Raw genomic sequence first — 13,596 nt, 5'->3', positions numbered from 1 at the left:
GATGGGGTCACTGAGGCCCAGAGAAGTGAAGTGACTGGGCCAGGGTCACACAGCAGACAAGGGGCAGGGGCAGGATTACCCAACAGTGGGCTCACAGTCTAGAAGGGGGGAGCCATGCCGGTCTCTTCCCCCCGCAGAGGTGGCATTTCCCCTGGAACACTACGAGCTGGTGCTGCAGAACCACATTGCGATGCCCAGCGGCGGGGGGGACGGGCCGGTGGCCCGGCTGGACGAGCGGAGTGCCACCGTGACGGCCGTCCAGCTGGGCCGGGCCAACCTCGTCTTCATCCACAAGAGTATCCTTCCGGCCGCTCCCGCGGACAAAGTCCTGCCCGCTTCCAGGAACCCGAGAAGGCCGGGAGGAGGTGGGCACGGGGGGTGGGCAGTCGGTCCGGTGCCAGTCTCCTGGGTCAGAGGGAGTCACGTACCTGCGAGGGAGGCCTCAGGGAGACCGGGGTGGGCATCCCGTCCCTCCCTCCACCCCTCCGTTCCACCATTTTCCTTAAGCTACCCCCGAGGTGTCCACATGCGGGCCGTATCCGGCCTGCCCAACTGCAGCCTGCACGTGGTGGAGGCCGGATTCCTAGGTACCCCGACCGGGCAGGGCACCGGACAGGGCACCGGGCCGCTCTCGGCCTCCGGGGCCGGAGGCGGTATCGGGCACTGCCAGAGCTGGGGCGGAACGGGGGTGGAGTGTGCATCTCGAGGTAGATCGGGATGGGAATGGGAGCCGGGGATGGGGAGGGCCGTGGGGATCGGCCAGAACAGCCAGGTTTCCGGCCCGCAGGGTTCACCGTCCATCCCGGGGACCGCTGGAGTCTGGAAGTGGGTCAGACGTATGTGGTGACGGTGGAGGTGTACGATAAAAGCAGCATGAAAGTCTACATGTCCGATGTGAGTGAGCGGAGGGGCCGGATCGGACGGGGGGGTCCACCCCCGTAGGTCCGGAGGGACACGGAGCCGAACCCAAGGGGGCCCGGTCCTTTCCGAGCCAGTCCACTCTCCGGCCGGCCCAGGAAACCGGTATCTGGGTAGGCCCTCTGGCTCTGTCATTCATTCATTCATTCAATCGTATTTATTGAGCGCTTACTGTGTGCAGAGCACTGTACTAAGCGCTTGGGAAGTACAAAGATGATGATGTGCATCTAGCTGTACTTCTATTTATTCGGATTCATTCATTCATTCATTCAGTCGTATTTATTGAGCGCTTACTGTGTGCAGAGCACTGTACTAAGCGCTTGGGAAGTACAAAGATGATGATGTGCATCTAGCTGTACTTCTATTTATTCTGATTCATTCATTCATTCAATTGTATTTATTGAGCGCTTACTGTGTGCAGAGCACTGTACTAAGCACTTGGGAAGTACAAAGATGACGATGATGTGCACCTAGCTTTACTTCTATTTATTCTGATTCATTCATTCATTCATTCAATCGTATTTGTTGAGCGCTTACTGTGTGCAGAGCACTGTACTAAGCACTGGGGAAGTACAAAGATGACGATGATGTGCATCTGGCTTTACTTCTATTCATTCTGATTCATTCATTCATTCATTCAATCGTATTTATTGAGCGCTTACTGTGTGCAGAGCACTGTACTAAGCACTTGGGAAGTACAAAGATGACGATGATGTGCATCTGGCTTTACTTCTATTCATTCTGATTCATTCATTCATTCATTCAATCGTATTTATTGAGCGCTTACTGTTTGCAGAGCACTAGACTAAGCACTTGGGAAGTGCAAAGAAGACGATGATGTGCATCTAGCTTTACTTCTGTTTATTCTGATTCATTCATTCATTCATTCAATTGTATTCATTGAGCGCTTACTGTGTGCAGAGCACTGGACTAAGCGCTTGGGAAGTACAAAGATGACGATGATGTGCATCTAGCTTTACTTCTATTTATTCTGATTCATTCATTCATTCATTCAATTGTATTTATTGAGCGCTTACTGTGTGCAGAGCACTGTACTAAGCACTTGGGAAGTACAAAGATGACGATGATGTGCATCTAGCTTTACTTCTATTTATTCTGATTCATTCATTCATTCATTCAATCGTATTTATTGAGCACTTACTGTGTGCAGAGCACTGGACTAAGCGCTTGGGAAGTACAAAGATGACGATGATGTGCATCTAGCTTTACTTCTATTTATTCTGATTCATTCATTCATTCGTTCAATTGTGTTTATTGAGCGCTTACTGTGGGCAGAGCACTGGACTAAGCGCTTGGGAAGGACAAAGATGACGATGATGTGCATCTAGCTGTACTTCTATTTATTCTGATTCATTCATTCATTCATTCAATCGTATTTATTGAGCGCTTATTGTGTGCAGAGCACTGTACTAAGCACTTGGGAAGTACAAAGATGATGATGATGTGCATCTAGCTTTACTTCTATTTATTCTGATGCATTCATTCAATTGTATTCATTGAGCACTTACTGTGTGCAGAGCACTGGACTAAGCGCTTGGGAAGTACAAAGATGACGATGATGTGCATCTAGCTTTACTTCTATTTATTCTGATTCATTCATTCATTCATTCATTCAATTGTATTCATTGAGCGCTTACTGTGTGCAGAGCACCGTACTAAGCTCTTGGGAAGTACAAAGATGACGATGATGTGCATCTAGCTTTACTTCTACTTATTCCGAGATGTTCCGAGCACTTTGAAGACAGGGACCGGGGGCCTTGGCTAAACCACGTGACGCCCCCCGTTCTCCCAAGGCGCAGCCTCAGTGAACCCCCAAACCCGGGAACGGGCGTCTAGGGGAGAGCGCTGACAGAATCACTTCTATAAATGTCCGCCTCCCACCTCTAGACTGTAAGCTCGTTGCGGCCAGCGAATGCGTCTGTCGTCCTCTCCCGAGTGCTTAGCAGAGTGCTCTGCCCATAATAAGCGCTCGCTAGGACGATAGACTGACCGGGTCGTCAGGGGGTTCCGCCCGGGGGTCTGGGTGGTCCGGACCCCCGCAGCGTGGGCACCTTCCCGGCCGCCCCCCCCCCAAGTAATCCTGTCGCGGCCCTGTTCGTCAGAACCTGCGCGTGGCCCACCGCTTCCCCGAGGTCTTCTTCAACGAGCTGATGTCCACCGCCAACGGCTCCTTCCACGTGGTCAGGGCCCTGCGGGACGGCATCACCCTCATCACCGCCTCCCTTACCGCCATCGAAAGCCCGGTAAGCCCCGTCTCCCCCGCGGGCTTCCTCGGCCACCGGCGTCCAGCGGGCACCCGGTGCCACCCCGGATGCCGGAGAGAGGACAGCACACAGCGAGCCGGCTTGCCCCACCATCACGGGGCTTACCCTCAAACAGGGTCCGGGGGCGGGAGGGTGTGGAGACAGAATTGGGGACCGTGGGAACAGGAAGCAGGGAGAGACCAGGAACGTGGGGCTGAGGGCGGGTGGGAGACGAGAGGGCCGAGAGCCGCCAGGTCCGTGTGACCGGGGAATGGGCGGTTTGTTGGGGAAGGCTGCCCGACCGAGGCAGAGGTCGGGGTCCGGCAGAGAGTCGGGGAGGGTCTACAGGCAGCTGTCGGGAGTTTCCGCCCAGGGCGGACGAGGGTGGCCAAGTCCCACGTGCGGCGGCGCGGAGAGGGGAGAAGCCGGAGGCCTAATTAGGGCCCCCGACCCGCCCCGGCACCTGGCATTTCCTCCTCCGTGGCCTCGAGCGAGAGTGGCGCTGATCGGGGCGCTGCCTGGCGTCTAGCCCCAGGCCCCACCAAGAAGCCTCTAATTAGGGGAATCGAGGTCGGCGGAGCGGGCCGCAGGGACCCCGGGCCTCCCGAGAGCCGGAAGAGCCGGCCCTGGGCGGGCCGAGATCTCTGGAGGCAGCCGGGGAGAGGGGAGGTGGGGTGGAGGGGTGGGCCGGGGCACGGGGGGAGAGATGGGGCTGGGATAAGTGGGGAGATCTGGTGGCAGTGTTTTAGGAAGGGCAGGGAGAGCTGGGGGTGGGCCTGGGCCTGTCCCTTCTTTCCGTCATTCGTTCATTCATTCATTCAACTGTATTGAGTGCTTCCTGTGTGCTGAGCACTTGGGAGAGTGCAAGTCAACAATAAGCAGACACATTCCCTGCCCACGACGAGCCCACGGCGATACCAAAGCTCGTGGCGGGCTCAGCTCGGCAGCCGACCGGCCTCCCCCGGGCGTCCGGTCCAGGGTCGGCGGGCCGGCTAGCCGCCGCGCCTGAGGCCATCCCCCCGCCGAGGGCGGGCGGCAAGACCGGCCGGACCGTCGCGCCTAACCTCGGGCCGGACCTCGCCCCAGGGGGGTGCGTCCAGGGTCTTCGCCGTCCCCATCAGCCACGAGCAGGAGGTGAAGATCTACTTACCCATCAAGCTGTCGCCCGCCTTCCTGGCGTTCCCTCACCACCCGGCCACCGTCGCCTACCGGTACCGAGTGCAGGTACCGGGGCCGGCCGGGGGTTGGGCCCGGGAAGGGAGCGGGCGCCGGCCGGCGGGCCGACGGTCACCACGCGGCCGCGCTTCCCTCAGGTAGAGGGTGGCAGCGGGAACTTCACGTGGACGTCCTCCAACGAGACGGTGGCCACGGTGACCGTCAAAGGGATCGTCGTGGCCGGGCCGGTCCAGGGGAACAGCAGCGTCCAGGCCCGGGACATCCAGAACCCCTTCCGCTACGGGGAGATCGGGGTCAGTCCCCTTCCCGACCCCCCACCGCCTCCGCCCTCCCTCTCTCTCTCTGTCCGTCCCCGGCGACACCCTGGCCTATACGTAGGGACCGTCTCTATATGTTGCCAATTTGTCCTTCCCAAGCGCTTAGTCCAGTGCTCTGCACACAGTAAGCGCTCAATAAATACGATTGATGATGATGATGAAGGTGCCCCCCGGTTCCAGGCCCACCCTCAGGCTGACGCTCCCTCCAGGGCACGTCCACCTCCTTGGCCGAGAGCCCGCTAGCCGGTCGGGTGTCCGTATTCGTTAATAATAATAATAATTACGGTTCAATAGAGAAGCAGCGCGGCTCAGTGGAAAGAGCACGGGCTTTGGAGTCCGTGGTCATGGGTTCAAATCCTGGCCCCGCCAACTGTCAGCTGTGTCACCCCGGGCAAGTCGCTTCATGGGCCTCCGGTACCTCATCTGTAAAATGGGGATTGACCGTGAGCCCCCCGAGGGACAAGCCGATCACCTTGTAACCTCCCCAGTGCTTAGAACGGTGCTTAATAAATGCCATTACTATTATTATTATTACTTGTTAAGCGCTTACCATGTGCCAGGCATTGCACTAAGCCCTGTACTGTAAGTACTGCCAAGTACTGTAATTATCATCATCATCATCAATCGTATTTATTGAGCGCTTACTATGTGCAGAGCACTGTACTAAGCGCTTGGGAAGTACAAATTGGCAACATATAGAGACAGTCCCTACCCAACAGTGGGCTCACAGTCTAAAAGTCTAATTATTATTAATTACCCGAGCTAATCAGGTTGGATATGGTCTTAGTCCAGTGCTCTGCACACAGTAAGCACTCAATAAATACGACTGAATGAATGAATATGTATATATGTTTGTATGTATTTATTACTCTATTTTATTTGTACATATTTATTCTATTTATTTTATTCTGTTAATATGTTTTGTTTTGTTGTCTGTCTCCCCCTTCTAGACTGTGAGCCTGCTGTTGGGTAGGGACCATCTCTAGATGTTGCCAACTTGTACTTCCCAAGCGCTTAGTACAGTGCTCTGCACACAGTAAGCACTCAATAAATACGATTGAATGAATGAATGAATATGGTCCTTGTCCCACATGGGGCTCACACTCCTCACCCCCGTTTTCCGGATGAGGGAACTGAGGCCCAGAGAAGTGAAGTGACTTGCCCAGGGTCACATAGCAGAGATAGTAATAATAATACCATTTGTTAAGCGCTTACTATGTGCCAAGCACTGTTCTAAGCGCTGGGGGAGATGCAAGTTAATCAGGTTGTCCCAAGTGGGGTTCCCAGTCTTAATCCCCATTTTACAGATGAGGTAACTGAGGCAGAGAGAAGTCAAGTGACTCGCCCAAAGTCACACAGCTGATCAGTGTTGGAGCCGAGATTAGAACCCACGACCTCTGACTCCCAAGCCCGGGCTCTTTCCACTGAGCCACGCTGCTTCTCTTAGAGCCTTCCGACTCTCAGGCCCGGGTTCTACCCACTGAGCCACACTGAACGCCTACTCTATAATAATAATAATAATAATAATAATGATTCATTCATTCATTTAATCGTATTTATCGAGCGCTTACTGTGTGCAGAGCACTGGACTAAGCGCTTGGGAAGCCCAAGTTGGCAACATATAGAGACGGTCCATATCCAACAACGGGCTCACAGTCTAGGTAAATTAATAAATGATGACATTTATTAAGCGCTTACTCCGAAGCTCGTTCCACTGAGGCACAAGTATACATATATACTTGTATAGCATCATCAATCGTATTTATTGAGCGCTTACTGTGTGCAGAGCACTGGACTAAGCGCTTGGGAAATACAAGTTGGCAACATATAGAGACAGTCCCTACCCAACAGTGGGCTCACAGTCGAAAAGGGGGAGACAGAGAACAAAACCAAACATAATAACAAAATAAAATTAATAGAATAGATATGTACATGTAAGATAAATAAATAGAGTAATAAATATGTACAAACATATATACATATATACAGGTGCTGTGGGGAAGGGAAGGAGGTAAGCCAGGGGGATGGAGAGGGGGACGAGGGGGCGAGGAAGGAAGGGGCTCAGTCTGGGAAGACCTCCTGGAGGAGGTGAGCTCTCAGTAGGGCCTTATTGTATAATTGTATATATGTTTGTACATATTTATTGTTCTATTTATTTATTTATTTATTTTACTTGTACATATCTGTTCTATTTATTGTATTTTGTTAGTATGTTTGGTTTTGTTCTCTGTCTCCCCCACTGTGAGCCCACTGTTGGGTAGGGACTGTCTCTCGATGTTGCCAACTTGGACTTCCCAAGCGCTTAGTCCAGTGCTCTGCACACAGTAAGCGCTCAATAAATACGATTGATTGATTGATTGATTGATTGATTGAGGCACGCTGCTTCTCCATGCAGAGCACCGTACCGAGCGCTCGGGAGGGTACAATGGCTCAATGGAAAGAGCCACGGGCTTTGGAGTCAGAGGTCACGGGTTCAAACCCCGGCTCCGTCAACTGTCGGCTGTGTGACCTTGGGCAAGTCACTTCACTTCTCTGTGTCTCAGTTCCCTCACCTGTAAAATGGGGATTAAGATTGTGAGCCCCCCGTGGGACAACCTGATCACTCTGTAATAATAATAATAATAATAATGGCATTTATTAAGCGCTTACCATGTGCAAAGCACTGTTCTAAGCGCCGGGGAGGATACAAGGTGATGAGGTTGTCCCACGGGGGGCTCGCAGTCTTAATCCCCATTTGACCGATGAGGGAACTGAGGCCCAATGAAGTGACTTGCCCAAAGTCACACAGCTGACAAGCGGCGGAGCCGGGATTTGAACCCTCCCCGGCGCTTAGAGCAGTGCTCTGCACATAGTAATCGCTTAATAAATGGCATCATCATTATTGTTATTGTTATTGCTATTTTAAGTACAGATTGCTCATTTGATGTGTTCTTAACTCCCAGGAACCAGAGTGTCTTAGTTTTAAGGGCTGTCTTTTTCATTTTTGAGCCCAGACCCTCCCCCGGCACCTCCTTTTTTTATGGCATTTAATAACTGTGGTATATTCTTAAGTGATTACTGTGTGCCAGGCACCGCACTAAGCGCTGGGGTGGATACAAGCTAATTCCCCCTTTTAGACTGTAAGCCCACTGTTGGGTAGGGACTGTCTCTCTATGTTGCCAATTTGGACTTCCCAAGCGCTTAGTCCAGTGCTCTGCACACAGTAAGCGCTCAATGAATACGATTGATGATGATGATGATGATGATGATAAAAGAGTAAAGAGGCGTTCCCTGCCCACGTGGAGCGTCCAGTCTAGCCCCCTACCCCCTTCCCCCAGCTGGGCCCTGACGGCCCCACTCGCTCCGCAGGTACTGGTGCTCCCGCTGAGCAAGCTGGAACTGCAGCCGTTCCACGCCGACGTGGCGGTCGGCCACGCGATCGACATCCCCGTGGCCATGTTCCACACCGACCGGGCCACCCGGGAGAGCCTGGCCTTCACCGACTGCTCCCTCCTGGCCCTGGACGTCAGCACGGACAAGCGGGGCGTCTTCACGGTCCTCCGGGAGGGTAAGGGCCCCCGCCGGGGGAAATCAATCAATCGATCAATCATCGTATTTATTGAGCGCTTACTGGGTGCAGAGCACTGGACTAAGCGCTTGGGAAGTCCAAGTTGGCAACACATAGAGACGGTCCCTACCCCACAGTGGGCTCACAATCTGGACCCTGCTGAGAGCTCACCTCCTTCAGGAGGCCTTCCCAGACTGAGCCCCTTCCTTCCTCTCATCATCATCATCATCATCATCATCAATCGTATTTATTGAGCGCTTACTATGTGCAGAGCACTGTACTAAGCGCTTGGGAAGGACAAATTGGCAACATCTAGAGACAGTCCCTACCCAACAGTGGGCTCACAGTCTAAAAGGGGCTCCCCCTCGTCCCCCTCTCCATCCCCCCATCTTACCTCCTTCCCTTCCCCACAGCACCTGTATATATGTTTGTACGTATTTATTACGTACATATTACGTACATATCCAGCACCTGGATAGATGTTTGTACATATTTATTACTCTATTTATTTATTTTACTTGTACATATCTATTCTATTTATTTTATTTTGTTACTGCGTTTGGTTTTTCTTCTCTGTCTCCCCCTTTTCGACTGTGAGCCCACTGTTGGGTAGGGACTGTCTCTAGATGTTGCCAACTTGTACTTCCCAAGCGCTTAGTCCAGTGCTCTGCACGCAGTAAGCGCTCAATAAATACGATTGATTGATTAGAAGGGGAAAGGACTAGGGCACGGAGGGAAGCAGCGTGGCGGAGTGGATAGAGCCCGGGACTGGAGCCAGAAGGTCACGGGTTCTAATCCCGGCTTTGCCACTTTTCTCCCGTGCGGACTTGGGCCGGTCACTTCAGGAGGCAGCGTGGCCTAGTGGATAGCATACGGGCTTGAGAGTCCGAAGATCGTGGGTTCTAATCTCGTTCCGCCACTTGTGACCTTGGGCAAGTCACTTCACTGCCCTGGGCCTCAGTTCCCTCATCTGGAAAATGGGAACCGAAACTGTGAGCCCCATACGGCAGAGGGACTGTGTCTGACTCGATTTACTTGGAAACGACCCAGCGCTTAGTAGAGTGCCTGGCACAGAGTAAGCGCTTAACAAATAACACAGTTACTACTGCTATGGCTTAGTCACATCAGCTGTAAAATGTGAGCCTCACGGGGACAGGGACTGTGTCCAACCCGACTTGCTTGTATCCACCCCAGCTCTTAGTACAGTGCCCGGCACATAGTAAGTGCTAAACAAATACATTATTATTATTATCATCATCATCATCATCATTATTATCATCATCATCATCATCATCATCATTATTAGGTCATGGTAGCCCCGTTCTAAAGTTGGGGAAATGGGGCAGGAGACTGAGCAGATTCACCTCCCGGGCCCCCGTCCTCTCAAACCTGTTAGAATAAAACACCCTTCATTCATTCAGTCGTATTTATGGAGCGCTTACTGTGAGCAGAGCACTGTACTAAGCGCTTGGGAAGTCCAAGTTGGCAACATATAGAGACGGTCCCCACCCAACAGTGGGCTCACAGTCTAGAAGGGGGAATCAGTCAATCTCGTTCTATCGCATTCATTCATTCAATCGTATTTATCGAGTGCTTACTGTGTGCAGAGCACTGTACTAAGCGCTTGGGAAGTCCAAGTTGGCAACATATAGAGACGGTCCCCACCCAACAGTGGGCTCACAGTCTAGAAGGGGGAATCAGTCAATCTCATTCTATCGCGTTCATTCATTCAATCGTATTTATAGAGCGCTTTTTGTGTGCAGAGCACTGTACTAAGTGCTTGGGAAGCCAAGTTGGCAACATGTAGAGGCGGTCCCCACCCAACAGTGGGCTCACAGTCTAGAAGGGGGAATCAGTCAATCTCATTCTATCGCATTCATTCATTCAATCGTATTTATAGAGCGCTTACTGTGTGCAGAGCACTGTACTAAGCACTTGGGAAGTCCAAGTTGGCAACATGTAGAGGCGGTCCCCACCCAACAGTGGGCTCACAGTCTAGAAGGGGGAATCAGTCAATCTCATTCTGTCGCATTCATTCATTCAATCGTATTTATAGAGCGCTTACTGTGTGCAGAGCACTGTACTAAGCACTTGGGAAGTCCAAGTTGGCAACATATAGAGGCGGTCCCCACCCAACAGTGGGCTCACAGTCTAGAGGGGGGAATCAGTCAATCTCATTCTATCGCATTCATTCATTCAATCGTATTTATAGAGCGCTTTTTGTGTGCAGAGCACTGTACTGAGCGCTTGGGAGGTCCAAGTTGGCAACATGCAGAGACGGTCCCCACCCAACAGTGGGCTCACAGTCTAGAAGGGGGAATCAGTCAATCTCATTCTATCGCATTCATTCATTCAATCGTATTTATAGAGCGCTTTTTGTGTGCAGAGCACTGTACTGAGCGCTTGGGAGGTCCAAGTTGGCAACATGCAGAGACGGTCCCCACCCAACAGTGGGCTCACAGTCTAGAAGGGGGAATCAGTCAATCTCATTCTATCGCATTCATTCATTCAATCGTATTTATAGAGCGCTTTTTGTGTGCAGAGCACTGTACTGAGCGCTTGGGAGGTCCAAGTTGGCAACATGCAGAGACGGTCCCCACCCAACAGTGGGCTCACAGTCTAGAGGGGGGAATCAGTCAATCTCATTCTATCGCATTCATTCATTCAATCGTATTTATAGAGCGCTTTTTGTGTGCAGAGCACTGTACTGAGCGCTTGGGAGGTCCAAGTTGGCAACATGCAGAGACGGTCCCCACCCAACAGTGGGCTCACAGTCTAGAAGGGGGAATCAGTCAATCTCATTCTATCGCATTCATTCATTCAATCGTATTTATAGAGCGCTTACTGTGTGCAGAGCACTGTACTAAGCACTTGGGAAGTCCAAGTTGGCAACATATAGAGGCGGTCCCCACCCAACAGTGGGCTCACAGTCTAGAGGGGGGAATCAGTCAGTCTCATTCTATCGCATTCATTCATTCAATCGTATTTATAGAGCGCTTTTTGTGTGCAGAGCACTGTACTGAGCGCTTGGGAGGTCCAAGTTGGCAACATGCAGAGACGGTCCCCACCCAACAGTGGGCTCACAGTCTAGAAGGGGGAATCAGTCAATCTCATTCTATCGCATTCATTCATTCAATCGTATTTATAGAGTGCTTTTTGTGTGCAGAGCACTGTACTGAGCGCTTGGGAGGTCCAAGTTGGCAACATATAGAGACGGTCCCCACCCAACAGTGGGCTCACAGTCTAGAAGGGGGAATCAGTCAATCTCATTCTATCGCATTCATTCATTCAATCGTATTTATTGAACACTTACTGTGAGCAGAGCACTGTACTAAGCACTTGGGAAGTCCAAGTTGGCAACATATAGAAACGGTCCCCACCCAACAGTGGGCTTACAGTCTAGAAGGGGGAATCAGTCAATCTCATTCTGTCACATTCATTCATTCATTCAGTCGTATTTATAGAGCGCTTTTTGTGTGCAGAGCACTGTACTAAGCGCTTGGAAGGTCCAAGTTGGCAACATACAGAGACGGTCCCCACCCAACAGTGGGCTCACAGTCTAGAAGGGGGAATCAGTCAATCTCATTCTGTCGCGTTCATTCATTCATTCTAGTCGTATTTATAGAGTGCTTTTTGTGTGCAGAGCACTGTACTAAGCGCCTGGGAAGTCCAAGTTGGCAACATATAGAGAGATAGGTTCACCATTTACCAGCCTGCGGCCAGCAGAGTGCCGTGAGGAGCCCAGGGGCCCGCGGGTGGCAGCCTGCCTTCTCCCGGGGCCCGATGCTCAACCGGCCCTCCCCGGGATTGTAGGAGCCCCGAAGCCTGGTCCGACAGCCTGCTCCAGCGCTCAGATCACAGCCGAGGCCCTGGGCCACACACTGGTCACGGTCAGCGTCCACCTGCACCAGGACCACTTCGAGGGCAGTGCCACCTTCGCTGCCTACGAGCCCCTGAAGGTGAGAGGCGGCAGAGGGGCGGGATCCCCTGGGCCCGAAGCCGGACGGCCAGGGAAACAGGGAGCCGGCCTCCATCCACCCCCACTGCCTCCACTCCGGTGTTGGGATGCCCAGGTGGTAGTTGGCAGCCCCCCGGAGCCCCCTCGCCATCCCACCGCGGTCCGTGTCCTCTCCTCCTCCCGCCTCCGAGAGTGGCGACCCGGGAGGGGCGAGGAAGCCCAGCTGCGTGGGCTGATATCCCGGAAGAATTCCCGGGCAAGGGGGTCGGGAATGGAGCGGGGCCGGAGGAGGACTGTGGGCCGTGGGCAGCCACTGACTCCGGAGGGTGCGGGGAGGGGACGGGCCGAGCGTGAGGAGGGTAACTCTTGCAGCAGGCGAGAGTTAGGTTAGACCCAGGTGATCGCAGGCAAGAGGGGAAGCGTCCACCCGGGAGGTGGGCCTACATCCTCGGTGGGCTAGAGGCCCGGGGCCCACGAGAGGGAGGTTTGGAGCCCCTCTCACCGTCACTCATCATCATCATCATCAATCGTATTTATGGAGCGCTTACTATGTGCAGGGCACTGTACTAAGCGCTTGGGAAGGACAAATTGGCAACATATAGAGACAGTCCCTACCCAACAGTGGGCTCACAGTCTAAAAGGGGGAGGCGGAGAACCAAACCCAACATACTAACAAAATAAAATAAATAGAATAGATATGGACAAGTAAAATAAATAAATAAATAGGGTAATAAATATGTACAAACATATATACATATATACAGGTGCTGTGGGGAAGGGAAGGAGGTAAGATGGGGGGATGGAGAGGGGGACGAGGGGGAGAGGAAGGAAGGGGCTCAGTCTGGGAAGGCCTCCTGGAGGAGGTGAGCTCTCAGCAGGGCCTTGAAGGGAGGAAGAGAGCGAGCTTGGTGGATGGGCAGAGGGATTGGGGGCATTCCAGGCCCGGGGGAGGACGGGGGCCGGGGGTTGATGGCGGGACAGGCGAGAGCGAGGTACGGGGAGGAGATTAGTGGTGGAGGAGCGGAGGGTGCGGGCTGGGCTGGAGAAGGACAGAAGGGAGGGGAGGTAGGAGGGGGCCAGGGGATGGATGGACAGCCTTGAAGCCCAGGGTGAGGAGTTTCTGCCTGATGCGCAGATTGATCGGTAGCCATTGGAGGTTTTTGAGGAGGGGAGTAATATGTCCAGAGCGTTTCTGGACAAAGATAATCCGGGCAGCAGCATGAAGTATGGATTGAAGTGTCAAAACATTCTGGGAATAGGGGGCACCTTCCTGGTTCTTGGGGGGGCGGTCAGGTAGCGCCCGCGTGTGCCGTTGGCATCAGGGGTCCCCCACTTGCGCGCTTGGTTCTCAGAAGCACCCGGGGCCCTGACGCCCCTCCTGCGAGTCTCCCAGCGGCTGACGTGGAGGCAGGCGTG

At 53.0% G+C, this 13,596-nt stretch overlaps 1 protein-coding gene across 1 annotated transcript in view; it reads left to right on the top strand.

Annotated features, from left to right (window-relative positions):
• The window catches only part of NUP210L (nucleoporin 210 like), a 63,294-nt gene that overhangs the window by 11,753 nt on the left and 37,945 nt on the right, over nucleotides 1-13,596 (top strand). The window contains exons 7-14 of the mRNA XM_038768484.1: nucleotides 138-296; nucleotides 519-587; nucleotides 788-894; nucleotides 3,042-3,182; nucleotides 4,269-4,406; nucleotides 4,496-4,651; nucleotides 8,024-8,222; nucleotides 12,036-12,181. Of these exons, the coding sequence (XP_038624412.1) occupies nucleotides 138-296; nucleotides 519-587; nucleotides 788-894; nucleotides 3,042-3,182; nucleotides 4,269-4,406; nucleotides 4,496-4,651; nucleotides 8,024-8,222; nucleotides 12,036-12,181 (1,115 nt within the window). The remainder of the gene's footprint in view (nucleotides 1-137; nucleotides 297-518; nucleotides 588-787; nucleotides 895-3,041; nucleotides 3,183-4,268; nucleotides 4,407-4,495; nucleotides 4,652-8,023; nucleotides 8,223-12,035; nucleotides 12,182-13,596) is intronic.

The sequence above is a fragment of the Tachyglossus aculeatus genome, chromosome Y4 (assembly GCF_015852505.1).
Source record: "Tachyglossus aculeatus isolate mTacAcu1 chromosome Y4, mTacAcu1.pri, whole genome shotgun sequence".
Classification (NCBI taxonomy): Eukaryota; Metazoa; Chordata; class Mammalia; order Monotremata; family Tachyglossidae; genus Tachyglossus; species Tachyglossus aculeatus.
This window is presented reverse-complemented; position numbering and strand designations above follow the sequence as displayed.